This window comes from Aquarana catesbeiana, linkage group LG04, assembly GCF_042186555.1.
Source record: "Aquarana catesbeiana isolate 2022-GZ linkage group LG04, ASM4218655v1, whole genome shotgun sequence".
NCBI classification, from domain to species: domain Eukaryota; kingdom Metazoa; phylum Chordata; class Amphibia; order Anura; family Ranidae; genus Aquarana; species Aquarana catesbeiana.
In genome coordinates, this window is record NC_133327.1 from 215,983,435 (window position 1) to 216,009,546 (window position 26,112).

A 26,112-nucleotide genomic window follows, 5' to 3' on the forward strand; every position below is an offset into this window, starting at 1 on the left:
GGAGTGGTTTCATCATTATCAATCAGCTGCTGTACCTGCAGGGTATTTTTTGTTGCAGAGGATGCCTAATATCTGACGTGTATCTTAGTGCAGACTTCTGAGAAAATCATTGAGCCAATCACACAAGCAGGAAATGTTTCTGGGGGGCGTTCTGTACACATTCTGTATACGGACCACCTCCAGGTAGCCATATTGCATTGCATTTTACAGAAAATTACGGAGCTGCAGTTTTAAAAAGGAAAGGTAATTTTTAATAACATTCAATTACAATATGCCTTGTGTCACGATTGCATATGCTATATTTTTTTTTTATTTGCCATTTTTTTCACAAGAGTGGAGTTGCCTTTTAAATCATGAGCCACTTCATACTGGTGGAGACCGGACTAAAGCTTGAATGTGCAAAGCTAATGTATAAGATTGCCACCTATATTAATAATGTACTGAAATAAATGGTCTGGCACACTATAAATAATATGTTCAAAGTGACGCTGTTAAGGAAAAGATAGGGAAGGACGGTTGCCATAGTTTGGTTTCATCTATGGATATTGTTACATTTTAATTAATTTTAACATGTATAAAATTAAATGGATGCTTTTATGTGTAGAAGCTAGCTGATAGTTGAGATTTTATTTTGAATAAAAGGTATATTAAGGTTATTAAAGGCAGAACTCCATTCGTTGTTGTGTTTATTGAAAGTCAGCAGATATAAAAAGTGTAGCTGCTGAATTTCAATAAACACATACTCACCTGTCCCAGGATCCAACGATGTGGATCATGTACAACCCTCGATTCTCTCCCTCTCCTCTCGCCAGCATTACAACTGTGGGAACCCGGCTGTGACAGCTTGCGGCTTCACAGTCGGATGCGCACTGCACATGTGCGAGTCGCGCTGCGCCTCCCGAATGGTCGGGCAATCTTTTGGGACCGGTGATGTGTCCCAGAAGATTGCAGGGAGGGAGGGGGAGAGGAGAACTTCTGAAATAAAGCACAGAAAAGCGCCTCTGAGTACAATGTTTAATACAAAGTACAATAAGGCTGCTTTCACACTGGAGGCGCTTTACAGGCGCTAGTGCTTAAAATAGCGCCTGCATAGCGCCTGTAAATTCTCCTCTCACTCTAGTGTGAAAGCCCAAGTGCTTTCACACTGGAGCGGTGCACTTGCAGGACGGTAAAAAAGGTCCTGCAAGCAGCATCTTTGCAGCGCTGTAGGAGTGGTAGACACACTGCTCCTAAAGGGCCCCTGCCCATTGAAATCAATGGGCAGTGCCACCGAACCGCCGGCAAAGCGCCACTGTAGTGGCGCTTTGCCGGCGGATATTAACCCTTTTTCGGCCGCTAGCGGGGTTAAAAGCGCCCCGCTATCGGCCATATAGCGCCGCTAAAACGACGGTAAAGCGCCGCTAAAAATAGCGGCACTTTATCGCCGATGCCCACCACCCCGGTGTGATAGTAGCCTAAAAGTATCCAACACTTACATGTGAGTAAGTACAGGTGTGCTCGTTGGAGATTAGTATCTCACAATGGTATGGCTGGTGTCAGGAGCGTGTCCAGAGGAGTACCAAGTCCGAGCCGTGAAAGCCTCAAGGAGCCAGAGAGGAAGCCGGCTGTTTCTTATAGAGGAGATGGTGACAGTCTGCTCGTGGAACAGCGTGTGACGTCAGCGGGATCAGGGGAAACAATGCATTTCAGAGCATGCACGCTCCTTTCCCAAGTGTTGAGAAAGGAGCGTGCATGCTCCATACGGGCCTCGCGCATGCTCTGAAACACGTTTGTTTCCCCTGATCCCCCTGACGTCACACTCTGTTCCACAATCAGACTGTCACCATCTCCTCAGTAGGAAACAGCCAGCTTCCTCTCTGGCTCCTTGAGGCTTTTACAACCCGGACTTGGTACTCCTCTGGACACGCTCCTGATGCCAGCAATACCATTGTGAGATACTAATCTCCAACAAGCACACCTGTACTTAATCACATGTAAGTGTTGGATACTTTTATTGTACTTTGTATTAAACATTGCACTCAGAGGCGCTTTTCTGTGCTTTTATTCATGTCGATATCCTGAGTTGGCTTCACTCTTGAGAAGAGCTGCCCTTAGTGCTTGCTTGTTATCCGTGGACTTTTTATAATTGTTTTTATAAAATTGGATTTTATATCCACTTCCAGCCCCCTTTTTATTTATTTACCTTCACTGAATCTAATTGATTGTGAGCCATCATGCCGGTTTCCTAAGCGCTAGCATTTGCCGTTTTTGAGAGGAGAACTTCTGGACAATCCGAGAGGAAATGGGAGCGGGTCCCTGTTAAAATTAGGTACATGCTCCCCCCCCAAAAAAATGACATGCCAAATGTGGCATAGGAGGGGGGGTGCTTAAAGCGGAATTCCCCTTTTGGGTGGATCTCCTCTTAAACCGCTTGCCGACCAGAGCATGCCGATGTACGTTGGCAGAATGGCATTGGTAGGCAAAAGGGCGTACAGGTACGTCCCCTTTAAGAAGCAATGTCGCAGGCGTGGGTGCGCCGCCATCTCCGTGAACTCGATGTCCGCGATCGTGTCACGGAGAGGAAGAACGGAGAGATGCTTTTGTAAACAAAGCATTTCCCTGTTCTGCCTAGTGACGGGACAGAGATCACAGCTTTCTGTCATCAAGAGCAGTGATCACTGTCTTGTGCGTTAAAGCCCAGCCCCATAACAGTTAGAATCACTCCCTAGGACACACTTAACCCCTTCACTGCCCCCTAGTGGTTAACCCCTTCCCTGCCAGTGTCATTTACACAGTAATCAATGCATTTTTATAGCATCGATCGCTGTATAAATGACAACGGTCCCAAAATAGTGTAAAAAATGTCCGATGTGTCCGCCATAATGACGCAGTCCCGATAAAAATCACAGATCGCCGCCATTAGTAATAAAAAATAAAGAATAAGAATGCCATAAAATTATCCCCCTATTTTGTAGACGCTATAAACCAATCAATATACGCGTATTGAGATTTATTTTACCAAAAATATGTAGAATACATATTGGCCTAAACTGAGTCAAAAAAATGTTTATATATTTTTGGGGGATATTTAATATAGCAAAAAGTAAAAAATATTGCACTTTCAAAATTGTCGCTCTTTTTTGTTTATAGCGCAAAAAACACAGCAGAGGTGATCAAATACCACCAAAAGAAAGCTCTATTTGTGGGGAAATAAAAAGGACGTCAATTTTGTTTGGGTACAACTTTGCATGACCGCGCAATTGTCAGTTAAAGCAACGCAGTGCCGAATCGCAAAAGGTGCTCTGGTCAGGAAGGGGGTAAAATCCTCCGGGGCTGAAGTGGTTAATTCCCAAAAAGTAGTGACTCCCAAAAGTCACATTTTATTAATGTTTGATGCAAAAGTATTGACTCCTACCGAGGCTAATAAAAAAAAAAAAAAAAAAGAAGAAGGAAGGTTCTAGTTGGTGCTGGGCTTTTTTATTTCAAAATTTGTTTACCTTGTTCATGTATCATTATTTATACAAACTTAAAAGCAGGATTCTACTTAATCTTGTTTTCTCAATTGAGAAAAAAATAAATAAAAAATAAGGAAAAATCCTGTAGCTTTTAAAGTGCAATTAATAAACATACTTTGTGTTTGCATTCTTCACATTCAACAGGGACCAAATACTAGAGAATTTCAAAGTGTACACCAAATCCTATCTACCATGAGAGTTTACATAATTTGAACCAAGATTAAGGTCTTGTTATGTCTGTTCTTTGACAACAGTTGCAAAATCCATGAAACTTTAGCCATGTTTTGCTACTGTTGATGCAGTGTTAAACAGACCAGAAAATTTAAAAATCTCGTCATGTTCTATTTTCCTAACCAGCTTATTCAGAGCAGCTTCAGTGGGGCAGCATGAGACTTTGTTCTGCTTCAACAGATTTACAGTGAGCAGCTGATCAGCCATAGACATGCGAAGAATCAATTTTATTGGTGAGACAGACAGGCAAAAAAGAGCTATCATTGCATAACATCATTCTTATTATGAAAGTGATATACTGGAATATGTCTAGTTTAACAACGTGATGTGTAGTGAAAAAAAGCATTGCATTCAAGTGTGACAAGTCACAGAAAAAGTGAAAAATGTGCATAAAATACTCCTTTACTAGAAAAAAAAAAATTAAAAAATACTCCTTTACTGTAAAAGTTGTTTTTGATATAACTTACTGGACTGTGACCCATTAATGGAAAAAGAATATTCTCATCCTTGATCATGTACAAATGATAATTCATCAATAGATTTGGATCATAGTGATGCCATTTGCAAGAGAAAGGAAGAAAAACAACTTCTTTGAAGAAAAAATATACTGAGACTAAAGTGATTTAAACTGGAGGAAAGGAAAAAAAGGAGATATCAATAACAGTATCAGATTTAAGCTTTCATTGTTTAACCTGCTCAGGAAAAATGAAAGCTGAAATTCAGGCAACTTAAAAGATAGTAAAGCACTATGTCACTTACTGCAGAACCTAATGTGTATCTACTGTACACTCTAACCTTTTTGTTGTGGTGTCTCACTGGGGAGATACCCCCTCTTTATTTGTCCTTTTGATCATCGCTGCCAGGCAAAAAGTTTAAAGCGGGGGTCCACCTATCTATCGTTTTTTTTTTTTGGAGTTCATTCACAAACTTTTCTTCTCATGATTATCTACTCACATGTTCTGTGTAATAAGTCCGCCTGTGTCCGATTTCGTTGTAAAGAATAACTTATAAAATTCACTGAAGGTGGTTTCCATCTTCATTTTGGGCATTTGAAGCCCACAAGCATGTATTTCCTGGATGCGGTGAATGCTGTGCTCCCAGCATTCACCGAGATGTTGTGATGACGCTGTTGCACAATGCATGCTGGGAAGCCTGAGACTAGCTCCCAGGGGACTGTGGGAGGTCTGGGAGAGGCTAGAAACACGCCTACTCCCATGGGAGGAAAACCAGGAAGTGCTAAGAAGATTAGAAAAAAAAGGTAATTACGGCGATTTAAATTTTTTTACACAGCATGTCAGCATCTAGGCAAGGAAGAGAATGCATAGAGATAATGTTCAAAATTTGGGTGGAACCCCGCTTTAAGAAACTCATATGTTTGTTATAGCTGTCACCGGGGTGATGGGAATCTTTTAATAAGGACACACGTTCCACTGACAGCTAAAGAGAACCTCCTCTTATAGCCCAGAGCAGGGCTCAGAATTTCAAGTCCTGAGCTACTAGCCAGGCCTCAAGGGTTACTGGCCACAAATTGCCCCACCCAACCCCACCCCTAAACATGCCCTCATAAATGATCTCATTATTTTATGATCTCATAAGTTATAAAAATAAATATTAACAACTTCTTCATCCGTGCCCAACAATGCAGCCTGCCTGTGTCCATCAATGCAGCCTGTGTCCATCAATACAGCCTGTGCCCACCATGCAGCCTGTGCCCACCATGCAGCCTGCCTGTGCAGGGGAAGAGAGGAGAAGAACAGGACTGCCGCCCAGATGATCAGAGCATGGGGAACACAGCAGTAACAGCTTTCATTTCAATTAGTGTTCCCCGCCGCTTGCCGTCACATACAACCCCTCCTCCTGGCTGGGGAACTTTGATAGAAAAATCACCCATCTCAGGATTGGACGGGTGAGCTGTCTATCAAAGCCCTGGGACTAGAAGGAGGGGATGTATGTGGCGGCGAGGAACATAGCAACTGAAATTAAAGCAGTTATCGCTGTGTTCCCCGTGCTCTGATCATCTGGGCAGCTCTCCTCTCTCTTCCCCTCTATGATTGCTGGGAGAAGGACTCCTATTCAACCCAGGCTGCCAGCGGTGCTCACCCTCCCCCCTGCTCCCAGGCAGCCCTTCCTTTCCAGCTCTCAAATTCCACTTCCAAAATGTGAGCAGACCAGTGGAATTTTGTGAGGGCTGGCCTACAGGTAGTAATTAGTGTCAGGATGGCAGCTAAGCAGAAGTGAATCCTGTAGATACAGGATAAGTAATGGCCAATAGGAGGTGGAAGGCTCACCTGAGAAGTGTATACTGGGAGCCAACTCTACAAGGTAAAGCAGAGCAACACAAAATAGATTAGACCTGTGAGTTAAGACAACAAAAGGGGAACCGTGTTGGAAGAGGGAGGTCGAAGAAACTGGATCTGGAACACATAGGAAAAGTTATAGCCAGGGCATTGGATCAGGACTCAATGAAGTACACGGATGGGATGAGTCCAGATGAGGGCAGGAGATGCAAGCAGAGTTTTCACCAGGGATTCTCTCACAGGAGTGTCAGGCTTTGCAGTTTGCTGATCCCAGGTCTACGCTGCTTTAGGCACCACTGACCACAAGATGGAGGATGCCAGGAACAGTCCAAAGTTTAGAGCAGGCAGCACATATGAATTACCAGAACTTGCCAGAGATCAGGGCAGGCAGCAGACACAGATTATCTGGAAACAAGACAGAGGTTAGTATAAAGGAATCAGTGGACAAGAATGAAGACTGGATAGAAGGGGGCACAGCAGCTAGCTAATAATAGCATTGCTCAGACAGTGAGCCAAGAGCTGCACCAAACTGAAATAGTCAAGGCTGTAGGAAGAACCCACTTTGATTGGCAGTGGCATTATGGGGGAGAAGGCACCACTAAAGGACAGAGGATCGCTGTTGGATTGTTTACAGCCAGTCAAAAGGAAAGTGCCATTCTGACATGCCATGACCTATCACGAGGGGTGAGACGCTCTGAATGGAAGTCGCTGCAACAATATGGGTAAAGAACAAATTATGTTTATCAAAAGAAGTATGGAAAAAAATTTCAGAAAACAAATGCTTTGTTATATCAAACAATAATTCTGGATTGAGAACTTTTTAAATCTATGATCAACAGGTTATGATTAGCAATAAATAGTTATTGCTAATCATTTAGCCAGCATCAAAGATTATAAGCCATTTTCCTTTCTTTATCCCTTTCTTATAACCAAAGAAATTGTAAGCTTCTCCACCTTCTACAGCCCTGCCTTTTAGCTCAAGAGATTGCCAACTATACCACCTTCTATACGGAGAGTGATGGATGAAGGGCGCGTGATCAATTGCTCACATTAAAAAGTAAAACATTTATTCATATGAAAATAAAAACAAATAAGAGCAAATGAATAATACCAATACTACGTATCATGCAAACAGGTAACAAAATATAGAAAACATGGAAATTAAAAATGGGTTAAAAGTAACATAAGCCCATGTTGAGGCGGGTGTTTAGAGTCGGCTGACGCGTTTCGAGGATAACCTCTTCATCAGAGCCTTTGAGAACCAGGGCGCAGTCTCTATGGGCCAGTAGGCCAACATATGTACATAGACATAATGGCTAGTTGGAAAGTGTGGCCTGAAATGGGAGAGATCTCCTCTCTCCCATTTCAGGCCACACTTTCCAACTAGCCATCATGTCTATGTACATATGTTGGCCTACTGGCCCATAGAGACTGCGCCCTGGTTCTCAAAGGCTCTGATGAAGAGGTTATCCTCGAAACGCGTCAGCCGACTCTAAACACCCGCCTCAACATGGGCTTATGTTACTTTTAACCCATTTTTAATTTCCATGTTTTCTATATTTTGTTACCTGTTTGCATGATACGTAGTATTGGTATTATTCATTTGCTCTTATTTGTTTTTATATGAATACATTTTTTACTTTTTGATGTGAGCAATTGATCACGCACCCTTCATCCATCACTCTCCATATAGTCTTACCTGACCACCCCGAGGTCAGTTTCTGAGCAGCGGGACATGCAACACCATCTTTTAGCTTTACTACAGTTCACAATACTACTTTTCTCAAACCCAAACAGACCTTCACAAGCGCAGGAGTAATCTTTTCTTGTCCATAATTTGCACCACCTTCTATACCCCTATCTTATATCCCAAGAGGCTATAACCTATTTAACCTTTTTTATCCCTGCTTTAATAATAAAAACATTATAAGCGCTTCAACCTTCTACATCCTTATGTAATAGCCCAGGAGACTGTAAGCTCTTCCACCTTCTTTATACCTGCCTCATAACTCAAGCAATCAAATCTCTATCCACCTTCTACATCCTTGCTTCACAGCCCAAGCCGTTTTCACTTTCTTTATCTCTGCATTATACCTGAAACCATGGCTAGTGGTAAGGTTTTGTACCTTGTTACCATAAATAGTAGGAAAGTAGACATACAGGTAATACCTTTCATGTGGCTAACTGGATATCTTTTAAATGCATGCTTTTGATCTTACACGTCAACTTTAACATACTATTGTTTCTCAGTTACAGGCAAAGATTATTTTATTACTATTGAGTCTAATTACACACCTTCCCCAACCTGCATGCTTACTAGAAAGAATAAATGAGCTGCCTAATTGACATTTGCCCTTGGTTGAGGTCGCTTGCTGATGATGGCATGAGGGAGATGGCAAGGCAGTAGGGGAAAAGTGGGCCCATCTTTAATATGATGTTATATCTAAAATAGGTTGGTTGATTTTTGAAAGACTTTTATAATGAAAATCATTCTAGTTACTAAAAAATGCAAGTATTTTTTAGTATACTTTCATACTTGGGCTTTTGGAACAGTTTCTGAGTGAGTTATCTTGTCTCATGGCATGGCCTCTATTTTAACACTGTGAAGAATATTCTACTTGAATTTATTACTACTTAATCAATGTATTAATGACACTCTATTAAACATTGCCCGGTTTACAATAAGCTCAGTATATGTGTATAAACACTTACCAAGCTAACTATATACCGCTGCTGGCTCTAGATCTCAAGGCGTGTTTCCCCAAAGTCCAACTAGGAGCGTGGGCCAGGAGTATATGACATTTACTGTTCTGATGAACAGGGAGAAGGGGGAGCAGCGGGATGGCTTGCCACCCTGTTATCTGTGGATGCATGCAGCATCTGTAGGTGGAAGCTGGGAAGTGTGTGCAAGTGTGGCTCAATAGGACCCTCCAAGGGAAAGGAGCCACCCCAAGTACAGATATTACAGCCAGCTCTAGGAGGGGGGGGGGGGGAATCTGATAGGGATAGAAAGATAAGCTTGATGAGATTAGGGAGCAGTATACCATGTAAGGCAATTCATCAGAAGTAGAAAAAAATAAGCTATATCACCTTAAACCGAACATAACAGAAGTAATTATTTTACAGATTTTTCAACATGCTTTTATACTAACAATTTTTTTTTCCTGCAAACTCTACCATAAAATGGCAAATATGATTACAGCCTTTTTAAAATATCTACATCTCTATATTAGTAATGTTTGAAACATATTCATACTATTTATGTTTCAAATACCTGTATGTGTGCATATCTGTATATAACAATGAAGATTGCACTTTGTTACTATAAAATATACTTTTTTCCAAAGCTATACTGGTTATTTTCATCTTACTGCCTTGCAGTAGGGACCTCTGGCTTTGCGAGATGGACTCTGCTTACAATGCAGTGCACTTGCTGATCCTCAGAACTCTATTACACACTCCTCTAGAGAAGGCATTTTGCATGTTATTCATACCAAGTACAGAATGTGAATGTCGACTGCTCAGAAAGAAGCAAGGCAGGTTGGATAGCAGTATTTAAGATGATATCCTTTATTGATGAAATACTAATTTTTATATAGCATTAGAATTAAAAGTCTGCAAATATAAACACCATTTTTAGATGAACTGTCCTACTACATGTCGATTTTAGCAAGAAATAAGTGTATGCATGTTGTAACCAGCAATCAGTCTCTTAACTTATATAAAAATAACGTTTCCTATGTATTATTAGAGACAATCTTTTTCAACTGGGTCACAGTCATGCAAAAACAAACACAAATGAAACACTGCAAGAGTATATTACCATCAAGCTAGAATCAGTTTAGGATTTAGCTAAATCTAAGAATTAAGCCAGCATATTAACTGCAAAGCTTCTTTAAGACTCACTTTGGATTAACTTTTCTTAGTTTAATTAGAACAATTTTAAAAGAATGCAATTGACTCTAAATTTATTTTTGTTAATCCATTCATTAGAATAAGAAACACTTTCACTGTATATAGCTCACTTGCTTTATACTACAGCTGTCCTGATCTCATCGTTTTAATTAACTGGATTGGAAGTATCTATAAATTTATGAAGTGTTAATTGCAGCAGTGCATATGGAATTATTCTAATGCTATATGGTTCCAATTCCAATGAAGCACTGCAAGATCCACAGTTACTTATATTAGCCACAGATGCCCATTTGTGAATGAAAAGCAGAAGACATCTCTCCATCCTGTAGTGTACTGCTGTTGTGCCAGCATCCACCATGATGCTTGACACAATATGTGGGTGTAAGTGCAGGGGTGAATTGTCCAGACAGTGCGAGGTACCCAGCTGTGTGCAGATCATCACAAAGCATATAAAAGGCCAAGTTATGAATTCTTCTAGGCAAGGCTACTATATGCAATAATTGGTGGTAAAAAAAAAAACAACATTACGGCTAAGCATGGCACTGCACCGTTGGTACATTGTGGATTGATTTTGAATGGCACCCTCATGCACCTCAACAATACACCTGTCAAATATATGGAATATATCAGCCACACTCCAGAACTTGGCTCTTCTTTTTGTGTTAAATTTGCTTGTGAGCAAGCCAATAGTGATAAAATACGCCAAGGAAAGTTGGTTTCAGGTGGACACATCGATGTATGCAATCTTTGTTTTTGACAAATGAAACACAGAAAGAAGAGCTAAGTTCTGGAGTGCAGCTTTTATTTTTCATACCTTTGACAGAGTGGAGACGGGCTATGGCAGAAAGCACCTGGGTTGTCCACATGGGATGTAAGCAGCAAGTCTGGAGCAGAGCCATGGGTATTCTTGTAACAATACACCTGTGTTAGGCTAGGTTCACATCTGTGCGGGTGGTTCCCACTGCGGGTCCACCCCTATACTTGCAGCTGTAACCACCTGCAGAGAAAAAAAAAACGCACTGGATGCTTACGGATGCCATAAATCTTAATGGCAAACCACACGCAGTGGAAATTGAACCCAAAGCGCGAACCGCACTGCACTTGCAGTTCCTGTGCAGATTGCAATTTCAAAAATGCTGCAGGGACATTTTCCATGTTTTTCAAATGAATGGGCTTCTGCGCCCTGACAAAATGTGGCTAGTAGAGCCACATAGGTGTAAATCAAGCCTTATGCTAGTCACACTTGTAACTCTGCCTCAGCCACTTCAATCACTGCCCCAGTACCTCAGGTTTCACACAAGAAAACTAAACTTCCTGTTACAAAATCACCCCTTCTTAATTGGATTCCTCGCCTAAACTACCAGTTACTGTGATAACCAGTACTCCTATCACAATGGGTATCAATTTTTAAAAGAAAAAAACATCTTGTTTATAAATCTATATGCCTTATCTGCTTTCTAAAATACCCAGACTTTGTTTTTAGCCTCGTAGGGCAGAATATTTGAGTCTTACCACTTCTCACAATGCAAGTTTACCAGTAAGGTGGCACTGAAAATGGCAAGCTCTCTGTGAGGCTGATATTTTATTTCACCAGTTGATGGTCAGGAATTTAACAATAAATGACAATGAGACTAATATTTGTATAAACAATACAGTGATAATGGCAACATCAATGATAAATGTTAATATTACATGGACAGAAACTCTCTTCTTCCCTTTCTTCCTTTTCTCTTCCCACTCCATACTTTACTCTTTTCTTTCACATGCAATCTTTTTCTAATTCTCTTCTTTTTCAATGCATTGTACCCAATCTGTCATTCCTATTCCCCTTTGTTCCAGCCCAGTGTTCCTTTACCTCCCCTCCGTACTGTTTATACCCACCAGGAACTTATGTACTTTACTCTTTAAACAATGGAAATGTACAATCCACAGACTGTTGGCTCCTTTAAAGCTCTTTTTCTTAAAGGTATCTAGCGTTATATAAGAACATGCCAGGTCATTGCAGATGTAGACCAAACATTTGTCAGTAAGCTTTGCTGAATAGTCATTTGGAGAGTAATATTGGGGATGATTTACTAAAACTAGAGCATGCAAAATCTGGTGCAGCTCTGCATAGAAACCAACCAGCTTCCAGATTTTATTGTCAAAGCTTAATTGCACAAGCTTTAGATAGAAGCTGATTGGCTACTATGCATAGCTGCACCAGATTTTGCACTCTCCAGTTTAAGTAAATCAAACCCATTGCACCGAGTTTGATCATACACTATATGAAGCATCTTGTTGTTTATGATTTGTTTATTACATCTGATAATAAAGTCGATTACATTTTTAAAAAGAAAAAAGTAATTTCCATTAATCGGACACAAAACTTCTGAGCCATTTCATGTAACTAAAGACCTTCAATAAGGCTATTTGACTGTCTATTAACTGCTTACTAAATGCTTTGGTGAGCATTTGAATAGCATTTGATTAGCATTCTTATTGACTTGCAAACCAAATGCCATATTAGAACATCTTTGCAAGCACTTGCATTCACCCATATAATACAGAATCCAGGTGAGCTTGCTGTAGAATCGTATTTGGCTTTTAACTGATGAGAAAGCAATCAGCAAATTCTCTTTTTTTTTTTTTTTTCAAACTCAGTGTGAATGAGCCCTAAGGGATTAGATTCGCTCATCAGTCCACAAATCCAATTGACATGCCTGCTGCATTCCACTGCTACAGATGGCAGTACCAATTCACATACCTTACTGTTTTACAGTCAGTAGCAATTTACTAGCACTGTTAAGGGAGCACATGTTGTGTCCCAATACTAGCACACTATATATTTTTTTTTCCTTATAGCTAATGTTTGGCTCTAGTACAAGCATACAGTACTAACATTAAGCTATGTGTTGCCAGTGAAACAGAAGCGACCAGGAACACCACCAATTCTCTTACCACTCAGTCACCACAAATCAGGAAGAAATCACCCATCATTTGTAATATAGCATCTATGACATAGTACTGAGACTTGTTTCAAACTGCTTTTGTGTAAGACTAAAACCACTTGTCATATGGCTGTGTGCTTGGTAGTTTACTTTTCTGATAAATACAGAGGTCTCTGCTCATGAAACATACTGGACTACATTTTTATTGGCTCAGATTCAGAGCCATCCAGATAATAAGGACACTGGCCACCACAGGGATGTAGTGAGCTGGGGAACCACGTAAAAAGATAAGTGCCGCATGAAAATAAATTAAAGCCACTGGGCAAGCAGAATGTGTACTCTGAGATGGGCTGTATAACAGACAGACAATCTAAATTGCCTGCTCTGACATTACCATTTTCTGCTGGAGGAACCTGCAATTTCTGTACATTCTAAGCACATTCTCCCTTGCCCTTATGCTTGAGCCTGATAATTGGCCACCCGGGCACCAAACTCTGAGCTGTGGAAGGCAGAAGGCAATGTCACAGGTTTTATTATACTTAGAAGTACTAGGTTTTCCACTGAGGCTCTGGTAGTCAAATGGTAAAATGACTGATACACAAATTGGCAGTTAAGTAAAGCTATACTTAAAGTTGTTGTAAACCTCTGACATGATATATGAACAAAAGCATATCCCTCTATAGTGCGTACTTGTCTCAATCCACAGCACGAAGTGTCTATCTGCCTGCCTAATTTTGCTGTTTTCTGCAGAGTTACTTCTGACAAGTTTTCCTGACACCAATAGGTAAAGGTGACGGGGGGAGCTCTAGCACACAGCCTGTGGTTGACAGCCTCAGCTCTGTTCCTGTGTGAAGGGGGGTGTCCTTATCTCCAATCAGCTCTCCTCACTGAGCTCTACAGAGTGTAACGTCAGCTCCCTGCCCCCTGCTTTCTAAAAGCTCAGGCAAGCTGTGTAAATTCTGAACTTTTAACACCTGTAGATAAGAGAGGGTTGCAGATAAATGGACACAACATATATATACACAAGGATTTGTTTCATTTCTGTGTATCACCTGACGATAGTCATTTAATTGGGTGTAGCCAGGAGCTGGCTATTATGCCTGCAATTCAGGGACAGTGTACAGCATTATTAATGTCGGGTTGTCTCCCTCTAGTGTTGGCTTGGACTCTCATTTCCTTTCAGACAAAACCTAGAACAGAGCAAAGCATCATGGGATGTGTAGTTCAGAATGCTGAAGTTTTAATTCCAGCGGTACTGGCTTGGACTACCACTACCAGAATGCTGAGGAAAGAAGAACAGACTGCTGGGAGAGGACATAAAAGGGCTGGTTTAGGTCTACATTGCTCTCTTAGGACGCCAGCTTGGATCTGCCAGCAGGAGCTCTGTGTCAGTGTGAGCTGCTGCAGAGTTGTGGCCTACACAGCGGGGAATCGTACAGATGCATCCAGAGGTACCTCTGCAGACAGCATTACTTTTCACATGCAGCGGAAAGGAGACTGTTCCAGATCCTCCAACGACGCCTGCATTGCACATCCGGGTAAGCCGTGGCGTGGTGTGACGAGGTCAGACACCATTTCCAGAGCCAGGATTCAGAGGAAGTTCCTGAAAGAGCCTTCATCATCACCTGCATCGCTGCCAGCAGCTTCTGTAACCAGTGTGGTGAGCAGGTAGTTGCCCATTTAGATTCTGATTAGACACTGCACATAGACATCCCTTATTCAACCCAGCTTTCTGGTACTTGGTGCCACTGGAAGTTAGCTCACATACTCTAACGAACACTGTATGCAGACATCTATATCCTGTTCGCATCTTTATCATCAGCAATCTCATTGGATACAATAATATTCCAGCCACAAAGAAAAAAAGTGTGAGGTAAAATAAAGATACACCACAGATCAGTCAAATTTGCTATACCCCATCATCAAGTATCACCCTGTTCTAAATACATCAAGGCTAGCTGAAGAATTGCCAGATTCCAAGGAGTAACACTTTAACCCTTTTATCCTCTCTTTATTCGCTAAAGTGTCTAAAGTGGTTTTTAGCACAAAGGGTCTGCTCTCACATTTTCTGGAACTCTATTTAACCACTTCAATACAGGGCACTTATACACCTCCCTGCCCAGACTAATTTTCAGCTTTCAGCGCTGTTGCATTTTTGAATGAAAATTGCGTGGTCGTGCTACACTGTACCCAAACTGAATTTTTATCATTTTGTTCCCACAAATAGAGCTTTCTTTTGGTGGTATTTTTTTTATTTTCTGCTAAATAAAAAAAGACCGAAAATTTTGAAAAAATAACTTTTTGTTTGTTACAAAACTTTGTAAATAAGTAAGTTTTCTCCTTCACTGATGGGGCTGCACTGACCTGCACTGATAAGGCGGCACTGTTGGGCACCAATGAGGTGGCACTGATGGGTGCACATAGGTGCTGATGTACATTAATGGATGGTACTTATGGATGTAAATCACCGCCAAACAATAATGCCTGCCAATCAGTGATGCCCATTGTGGGCACTGATTGGCATCCCTGGTGGTCCAGTGTGGGCATCCTCGGGGGGGGGGGGGGGGGGTTGCACTGATAATCAGCACAGACTCCCCCCTGTCAGAGGAGCAGCCGATCGGCTCTCCTCTACTTGCGTCTGACAGACACGAGTGAGGAAAAGGCGATCAATGGCTCTTCCTGTTTACATCATGACCAGCCGTGATTGGACACGGCTGATAACGTGGTAAAGAATCTCTGTCAGAGACTCTTTACCTAGATCGCAGTTGCAGTGTGTCAGACTGACACACCGCAACAACTATCGCCGCAATGCGCGCACCTGGGGGCACGCAGCAGCTTGATATCCTGGCAACGTCATATGATGTCCAGTCAGGATATGGCAACCACTTTGCCGACATCATATTGCTATATGGCGGGCGGCAAGTGGTTAAAGAAGCCAGACAATTTAACCACAATAGTTTGCATAATGTTTGTCATGTTGTACTTATGTTAATGACTTGTGAGTTGAGGAAACATAAGAGAGTGAACCTGACATAGCAAATTAAGTGTCAATTCCCTTCCCTTCTGCTGACCTGTTCACAGTGACAGAAACAGGGTCTGGCACAATTTGGGTCATTTTGTATGCTTTGCATTTCTCTTTATAACCAAAAGGTTACCAATTGCAAATAGTGTTTATAAACAGTGCTATATTGTTCAGATAAAAATAACTTTGTGATTTACAGTGTTATGTTTTACACTTTTATGTGTCCCTTTTACCACATTAAACAAACTTGAACTGTTTCACTGGTATTGTGTAAGTTTCTTATTATTGGTGACAGTTGGTAAAAATGGCTGAACCCAGGGTGTTAGAGGTGAAGGAGGATTTGCAGAGTCGGGGCAACCAGTGGGGTATAGATTCTATCAGCAGCCCTTACGAGGTAGCGCTACATGGGTATATGTAAGAGGTTTCAACCACTTTAAAGCAGATCTCTAAAAAAAAATCACTACACTGCAACTGAAGTTTCCAAAACCTATGAGGAACCCCCCATTGGACAGCCAATATCAAGTAGCTATTTCACCCAACAATAGCATGGACACATGAAGCGCATCACATAATCAAGATTTAGGTGAGTATTTGGAATATTTAGTTTGGGATTTTCTTAACCACTTGACAACTTACAGGTTTTACCCCCCTTCATGACCAGGCCATTATTTGCTATTCAGCACTGTGCTACTTTAACCCCTTCCCGACTGCTGCACACCAATATACGTCGGCAGAATGGCACGGGTGGGCAAAAGGGTGTACAGGTACGTCCCCTTTAAGATGCTGCATTGTGGGCAATCGCCCGCCGCATGCTCCGTGACCACGGGTCCCGCGGACTCGATGTCAGTGATCGTGTCATGGAGTGGAAGAATGGGGAGATGCCTTTGTGGCATGACAGAGATCACTGTTCCCTGTCATCGGGAGCAGTGATCGCTGTCATGCGAGTAGTAGCCCATCCCCCCCACAGTTAGAATCACTCCTTAGGACACACTTAACCCCTTGATCGCCCCCTAGTGTTTAAACCCTTCCCTGCCAGTGTCATTTACAAAGTAATCAGTGCATTTTTATAGTACTGATCGCTGTACAAATGACAATGGTCCAAAAATAGTGTCAAAAGTGTATGATGTGTCCGCCATAATGTTGCAGTCACGATAAAAAAAAAAAAAAAAAAAAAAAAAAAAAATCGCAGATCGCCACCATTACTAATAAAAAAAAAAAAATGCCATAAAATTATCCCCTATTTTGTAGACACTATAACTTTTGCACAAACCAATCAATATATGTTTATTGTGATGTTTTTACCAAAAATATGTAGAAGAATACATATTGGCCTAAACTGAGGAAAAAGATTGTTTTTTTATATATTTTTGGGGTATATTTATTATAGCAAAAAGAAAAAAAATATTGCTTTTTTTCAAAATTGTCGCTCTTTTTTGTTTATAGCGCAAAAAACAAAAACCGCAGAGGTGATCAAATACCACCAAATTTGTGGGGAAAAAGGGACGTCAATTTTGTTTGGGTGCAACGCCACACGACTGCGCAACTGTCAGTTAAAGCGACGTAGTGCCGAATCGCAAAAAGTGTTCTGGTCAGGAAGGGGGTAAATCCTTCTGGGGCTGAAGTGGTTAAAGTGGTTGTAAACACCTGCAAGACAAAGGCATAATGCATATGCATACTAGCTCATTATGTAATACTCACCTGAGATCGAAGCCCTCGCCGCGGTTCCCGTACACAGCACTGGCCGGCGACATCACTCCCGGGGGTTACTTCCAGGTATCGAATGCGCGCAGGAGCCACTGGTAACGGCGCACTCACTGAAGCAAACGGCACGTACGTGCCATTGCTTCAGTTTGCTTAAGCATGCATGTGCAGATGATGTCGGCACATGCAAATACAGGGGATACTGTATCTCCGAAACCGTGCAGGTTTAGGGGATATCCTGGGTAGCTACAGGTAAGCCTTATTATAGGTTTACCTGTAGCAAAAAGTGATCTGTAAGGTTTTACAACCACTTTAACTGCCAATTGTGAGGTCATACAACTCTGTACACAAATTAAATATATCATTTTTAATCATTTTTTCCACACAAATGGAGCTTTCTTTTGGTGGTATTTGATCACCTCTGCGGTTTTTATATGAACAAAAAAAAAAAAAAAAGATTGAAAATTTTGAAAAATAATTTTTTCTACTTTGTTATAAAACATATCCAAAAAAAAAAAAAATCTAATATCTTCACAAATTTAGGCCAGAATGTATTCTGCTAAAAACAAATACCAATAAGTGTATATTAATTGGTTTGTGTGAAAGTTATAGCTTCTACAAACTATGGTATATATAGACACACTGGAATTTACGTGGCTATAGACACTATACTGGTAATGGCGGTGATCAGTGACTTAGTGTGACTGTGATAGGATGGGCGGGAAATCTGCTGCTAACAGACACTGGCTGGGAGGGTCACTAACTGAGATTGATGTCGCTAGTGATACTAATACAGTGATCAGTGATAAAACTGTACATTGTACTAATGACACTGGCTGGGAAGGGGTTAATATCAAGGAGCAATGAATGGGTTAACTGTATGCCTAACAAGTGTGATGGGTGCTGCTTTTACTTACTGATCTGTCAGTTTTTTCTCCTTGCTTTTCAAGTAGAAGAAACAGCCAGATAGCCGTTCTCTGTACAGTGGAACCTCGGATTACGAGCATAGTCCGTTCCAGGAGAATGCTCGTAATCCAATGTACTCGCATATCAAAGCGAGTTTTCCCAGTGAAGTCAATGGAAATGAAAATAATTTGTTCCGCATTGACTTCAATGGGATGCAATACCGCATGCGGCCAGAGGGGGCGCCGGAAAGCCTCAGAAACGGCCTAAAAGGCCCGAGGGACACTTTGGCGGACCTCGGCAAACCTCGGAAAGACTCCGTTCATGAGCCTTTTCGAGGTTTGTCGAGGTCAGCCGAACTGTCCTCAGGCCTTTCCATGCATTTCCGAACGGCAACTTTCGGCTCTGGCGCCCCCCACCTCAGGCCAAAAGTGTTACTGCACACCACTTTTAGCCTGAATCCTGCTTGTTTTGCGAGACAACACTCGCAAACCGAGTTAGGAATTTTAGAAATACAGTGTACGGTTTGCGAAACGCTCGTTAACCGTGTTACTCGCAAACTGAGGTTCCACTGTACACAGGGTTCTGTATGTTTGTAAAGACAAAACTCTGTGCTGTGATTGGACACAGCTGATTAGCAGGTTTCAGCTAAAATCATTGGCGGAAATCTGCTGGCAAACTCGTGCAGTGTCCTATCATAGCATGGACTAGCAGGGGGTGCGCGCAAGCGTGCCGCAAAACCGAGAAGTACACCATGATGTACTGGTATGTCGCTGTGCCTCCCGCTCGCAGTACATCTACTGCGTGTTGATCAGCAAGCAGTTAAATTGTTGCAACAATTGGATAGAGAGGGTGAGAGTTGTTCGGGGGGGAGCCCTGGGCTGAAGATTTGCAAAATGTAATAACATTATAAGCATTGGTTTGTGCTTTAAACAAACTGTTTCCAAACAGATATTATATGTACACTGAACAATGCCAAATCGGTTAATGTGGAGTCTCTGCTAAGGGTTTGTCAGTTTGAAAACAATATCCATGCTCCTAGTAGCTACAAATAATGTGATCTAGTTTGCCTAGGCCTAAGGACCAGTGTTGCCAACCTACCAGATTGAAATTTACTGACACAACACCCAAAATTTACTGGCACAGCCACGTTTTTACTGGCATTTTAAAAAGTTATTTGGGCTACAAATAAGTGCAATATGCAATTAGCAATGTGATTTAAGGTACATATTAAAGAAAAAAGCATATTTCTTATTTTATTTTCAATATAGTAAGTGGCTCATAGGCAGGAAATTAGAACGGACAGGCACACACACATGAAACTGAGCAGTGTGCAGCAGCACAGATCACCAACATGTCCCCTCCTGAGTCACAGTGACAGTCTCTCTCCATGCCAGGTGGTCTCTTCAGTCCACTCCAGTCCAAACAGCACTGACAGTCCCACTCCCGGCTTGCCTTGCTCCTATCCCGCAGACCTGCACATGAGGCTCTGGCCGCTCCGCTTGTCTCCCGTGCACCATGAGATCACACAACACGCTCAGGCACCACCTCCGCCAGACGCGCCCCCCCCCCGGTACCACCCAAACACACTGTAGAAGGCACCTGGATGGTCTCGGCCGGCTCCGGACCTGTTCTGCGTATACGCCGTTCTGAACTTTTTTTTTTACTGGCAACCTTTTCCTCTTACTGGCAGGAGAAAAGTGCCCGTTTTTTTACTGGCTGCCAGTAAAAATACTGAGGGTTGGCAACACTGCTAAGATTTGATTTGATCAAGCAGACACATAATATATTGAAGTGGAAAATTTAAAGACAGGTCCCCTTTAAATGCAACCATTTTTATGTCTGACTGTGGTGTAACTTTAAATGAATGCAACTGCGCTTACAATATTCCTGGCAAAAATCATAGTTTGCACAGATATTACTGATGCAAAGACAACACAGAAGAAGGGCAAGCTGTACTTGCTACACATTATAATTATGGACTCCAGTAATAATTCACCGTTAGTCATGCGCTACCAATGCATAATGATGTAATATCCCTTTGACTGTCAGGAGCAGCTGCAATGTAGCAGGTCCCAGCAGAGATGCTGAAGTTAACCCAGTTTCCTGTGATTAATAATTTTAATTCCAATATAAACAATACAGTATGCGAATGATTGGCATTGCTTATAATAATGTTGTACAGGAAAGAAAAAAAAAAGGCACTTGTGGTGCATCTAGATTTTTTAAGGTGACAGCCTGTATGATACCTGATTGTTTATTCATAAACAAACAGAAATGTTTAATTAGATTACTAAAATCACTGACTCCTACATCGACTCCAAGTTCCTTAGGTGATTTTTACAACAGCCATAATGATTTATTACACATGGCTAGCTTAATACATGTGGTAGATCATGATTATTATTATTTTTTTTTTTTTTAAGAAATGTATGCATGAGTAAATGCCACAAGAATTTCAAATGTTAAAGTAAAATGAATGTCGTTAAAAATGACTAATGTTTTTAGTGCGATTACTAAACAGAAAACGATAAATCAGCATTTGAGCAATGCATTCTAACAAAAATAAACAATGGTAATAACAAAAATGATACTAACACTACTAAAAATAAGACTTTTAACTAGAAAAAAAATGCAGTGCAGAAAGATGGTCCTCTCTAAATGGGAAAATGGAAGTACCTGAATGGGCGTAGTTCTGTGTACCTTCAATGCCCCCTTCTGGTGAATTTTTGCAAAGCATTCGGCACAGTAATGCTCGCCGCACTCCAAACACATCTTCAGTGAAAAGCATCGAATAGAACAAAAACAAATTACTGTATTGACCAGAGGTTCCAGGAATTCCATACATGTGTTAAATTATACAGCAAGCTCACAGATAATCGCCTGAAAGCACAAGTGTTATCAGTACAAATACTTTGGAAAATGAGTAAATATTTCAAACAAGTGCTTTGTGAGGACACAATTATAATAAAAAATATACTTACAGTGTATACTAATATGGGAATAGAAATTTTTACATCAAGTTAGAAGATCTGATTATCTCATGTGTATCCACATCCAGAACTCAGTAAGTAATGCTCAATCAACCTGATGCAGTAATTTAGCCTTACGTACTCGCTTAATAGCATACCAGACCAACCACTTCGCATTAGGTTTGTATTCCTATAGTTTGGACGGCAAGACTCTTATTTTTATATTTTAACGGCTAGCTCAACCCAAAATTAATATTTGGTTCTGCATATGCATTGGTGGGTTAAAAAAAAGCATCTGCTGTTATAATAGTTAATGGCAGTTTCAATGGTGAAACTACAGCAGTTAAGGCCATGATGATGATGATAAACCTTTTGTACCCTACCCCCCCCCCCCCCCCCGCCCAATGTTTTATTCTCCTTTATAAGGAATCTATTTGGAAATGTAATATGATCATTTGGCTTTGTAATAGCTGCAAGCACTGGAGTTGAACAAGGAATTCTGGTGGGAAATCTTACCACTAGTGTTCTTTAGAGATAAGCCAGCAAGTGAGCGGATCCGAAAAATACAACACAAGGCTGCAAGATTTGAATGGAGTCAGCCTTTTAAAAAAGAACTTGTCAACATGGCATTTGACAATATTGGCTGGCGGTATCTGTGGGCTGTGCTGACCAAGTTTGGGTTTGGGCCCAGGTTTCTTAAGTGGGTGAGATTGCTGTATGACACACCGCAGGCGGCCATACGCATGTCGGATAGGATGTCGCATGCCTTTGCACTGGGTAGGGGGACCAGGCAGGGATGTCCCCTGTCCCCCCTGCACTTTGCTATGGTCATTGAGCCCCTTGCAGCTCAGGTACGGAATTGCCCAGAGGTTAAGGGCTTCCGTTATGGCGAGCTGCATAAGAAGATCATGCTCTACGCTGATGACATGCTCCTTTTTCTGGCAGACGTAGATGACTCTTTGATTCAGGTTATGTCCCTTATTACGAAGTTTGGACGTTTTTCAGGCCTTAGTATCAATTGGTCCAAATCAGCTATAATGTTTCTGGATGAGACCCCTGGGCCTGATGTAGGGCCCTCGTGCCCGGTTCCCGTAGTGCACTCCTTCAAGTACCTGGGTATTAATATGTCCCCCATAGCGACTGACTTCTGCAAACTGAACATATATCCCCTCTTGACCTGGTTTAAGAGATAAAATACACATTTGGAACAAACTTAAAATGTCCCTGGCAGGCAAAACAAACCTTATCAAGATGATTCTAATGCCACAACTGTTATATTTGCTTCACAACACACCAGTAGTTCTTACCCTGAAAATATTCAGAGTGGTCAACTCTCTTTTCAGGCTATTATGGCACACCAAACCCCCCAGGATCAAACTGGAACAGCTGCAATACCTGAGAGGGGGTGGGCTTGCCCTACCCAACCCTTGGATATACTATCTGGCTGCACAGTTACAGCACCTGATAGGAGCCATGACACCCTTGCCTGTGAGCCCAATCGGCCAGGCTCATGTTGCTTGGCTCGGGAGCCGAGTCGGTCCCCGAGGGACTAGAGGCCCAGCAGTTTCAAAAAACCAACAAGAGAATACCCACATACTCACTCCTTTAGAAGGTGTGGAACAAAGCTAAACAGCTTCAGAATGTGAAGGGGTACACGGTATATAGCCCACTATGGGGAAACAACACATACACTGAGCTAGCCAAGATCCAGCAGGGGCCCAAGTGGCGCCTCCTGGGTATAACACACTTGAGACATGTCTTTCTATTTTAGCACAGATGTAATGAATATGAGAACACCTCAGGAGAAGATTGGGGATTCATCATACAGATTGTAATCAGAGCATTTCTTGACAATGTCCAGGACCCCTTTAGGATCACCACCTAAAAAGCCCTGCAGCAGCTCTGTATACTGGATGGATGAAGCCAAATACAGAGCAATCTTAGAAAAAAAAACCTAGAGTCTGCAAAAGACTTGAGACTGGGGAGGAGGTTCACCTTCCAGCAGGACAATGGACCTAAACATACAGCCAGAACTACAATGGAATGGTTTAGATCAAAGTATATTCATGTGTTTGAATGGCCAAGTCAAAGTCCAGATCTAAATCCAATTGAGAATCTATGGCCAGACTTAAAAATTGCTGTTCACAGACGCTGTCAATCCAATCTGACAGAGCTTCAGCTACTGTATTTTGCAAAGAAGAATGGGCAAACATTTTAATCTCTAGATGTGCAAAGCTGGTAGACATCCCCAAAAATACTTGCAGCTGTAATTGCAACAAAAGGTGGTTCTACAAAAGTATTGACTCAGGGGGGCTGAATACAAATGCACACCACACTTTTCAGATATTTATTTGTAAAAAATGTGGAAAACCATTTATTATTTTCCTTCCACTTCACAATTATGTGCTACTTTGTGTTGGTCTATCACATAAAATCCCAATAAAATACATTTATGTTTTTGCTTGTAACAAGACAAAATGTGGAAATTTTTTTTTAAAGGCACTATATATATATATGCCCAATTAGCCATTTTCCCTCCCCAGTATCATGATCATGTGACTCGGGAGCAGGTGTGTTAACTTTGGTGTTATCGCACTCACTCTATATAAGAAGATTGCTAAGACCCTGAAACTGAGCTGCAGCACAGTGGCCAAGACCATACAGTGTTTTAACAGGACAGGTTCCACTCAGAACAGGCCTCGCCATGGTCGACCAAAGAAGTTCAGTGCATGTGCTCAGCGTTGTATCCAGAGGTTGTCTTTGGGAAATAGACGTATGAGTGCTGCCAGCATTGCTGCAGAGATTGAAGGGGTGGAGGGGTCAGCCTGTCAGTGCTCAGACCATACGCCGCACACTTCATCAAATTGGTCTGCATGGCTGTTGTCCCAGAAGGAAGTCTCTTCCAAAGATGATGCACAAGAAAGCCCACAAACAGTTTGCAGAAGACAATTAGACTAAGGACATGGATTACTGGAACCATGTCCTGTGGTCAGATGAGACCAAGATAAACGTATTTGGTTCAGATGGTGTCAAGATGGTGGCAAGCGTGTGTGGCGGCAACCAGGTGAGGAGTACAAAGACAAGACAAGTGTGTCTTGCCTAAAGTCAAGCATGGTGGTGGGAGTGTCGTGGTCTGGGGCAGCATGAGTGCTGCCGGCACTGGGGAGCTACAGTTCATTGAGGGAACCATGAATGCCAACATGTACTGTGACATACTGAAGCAGAGCATGATCCCCTCTCCCTTCGGAGACTGGGCCATAGGGCAGTATTCCAACATGAAAACAACCCCAAACACACCTACAAGACGACCACTGCCTTGCTAAAAAAGCTAAGGGTAAAGGTGATGGACTGGCCCAGCATGTCTCCAGACCTAAACCCTATTAAGCATCTATGGGGCATCCTCAAATGGAAGGTGGAGGAGCACAAGGTCTCCAACATCCACCAGCTCCGTGATGTCATCATGGAGGAGTGGAAGAGGACTCCAGTGGCAACCTGTGAAGCTCTGGTGAACTCTATGCCCAAGAGGGTTAAATCAGTACTGGAAAATAATGGTGACCACACAAAATATTAACACTTTGTGCCCAATTTGCACATTTTCACTCAGGGGTGCACTCACTTTTGTTGCCAGCGGTCTAGACAATAATGGCTGTGTGTTGAGTTATTTTAAGGGGACAGCAAATTTACCCTGTTATACAAGCTGTACACTCACTACTTTACATTGTAGCAAAGCGTAAATTCTTCAGTGTTGTCACATGAAAATATATATTAACATATTTAAAAAGATGTGATGGGTCTCATTTTTGTGAGATACTGTGTGTGTGTGTGTATATATATATATATATATATATATATATATATATATATATATATATATATATATATATATTATTTTTTTAAATAATAATAGCAAATACTAAGCACATAATACTGTAAATCTATATATATATATCATTTAAGTGATTGTAAAGGGTACATTTTTTTAAATAATAAATATGTTTTACTTACCTGCTCTGTGCAGTGGCTTTGCACAGAGCAGCCCTGATACTTCTCCTCTCAGGTCCTCTGCCAGCGCTCCTAGCTCCTCTTCTTCTCGGTGTGCCACCATAGAAAGTGGCTTCCTATAGTGGCACACCTGCAGGTTAAATCCCAAGCCGTGCTGCCTGTGTCACAGGATTTGATTGACAGTAGCAGAAGCCAATGGCTCCGGCTGCTATCAATATGCCCTGTAAAGATGGAGAGAGCGAAGAGAGCTGCTGCTCTGGGGCACAGCACTGGACTGAGCTGGGACTCAGGTGAGTATAAGGGGGAGCTGCACACTTTAATGCAGAGAATGCATTAAGGTAAACAACCTTCTGCCTTTAGAACCACTTTAATCATTTACTGATGAAAAATGATAAATTATTATTTTTTTTTTTAGATTTTGAGCTAATTTAAAACCTGATCTTTACCACTTATATGATTTGCGTCTGATTTGCAATCATTTTATTTGCATAAACAGCTGCAATTTAGGTGCTACTCTGGCGTTTAAGAAGCCACACCATGGGAATATTAGTCCAAATCAAAGATGTACAACCAGGATACCCAGGAATGAAAGCTGTGATAGCTGTAAAAAGGACGCAATTGCATTAAAATGAATTCTCCTCCATG

The 26,112-nt window shown here is 41.6% G+C and overlaps 1 protein-coding gene across 2 annotated transcripts in view; it reads right to left on the reverse strand.

Moving 5' to 3' along the window:
- The window catches only part of ZBBX (zinc finger B-box domain containing), a 427,325-nt gene that overhangs the window by 331,250 nt on the left and 69,963 nt on the right, over positions 1 to 26,112 (reverse strand). For both annotated transcript variants that reach the window (XM_073626142.1, XM_073626141.1), the window contains exon 7: positions 21,173 to 21,268. In XM_073626142.1, the coding sequence (XP_073482243.1) occupies positions 21,173 to 21,268 (96 nt within the window). The remainder of the gene's footprint in view (positions 1 to 21,172; positions 21,269 to 26,112) is intronic.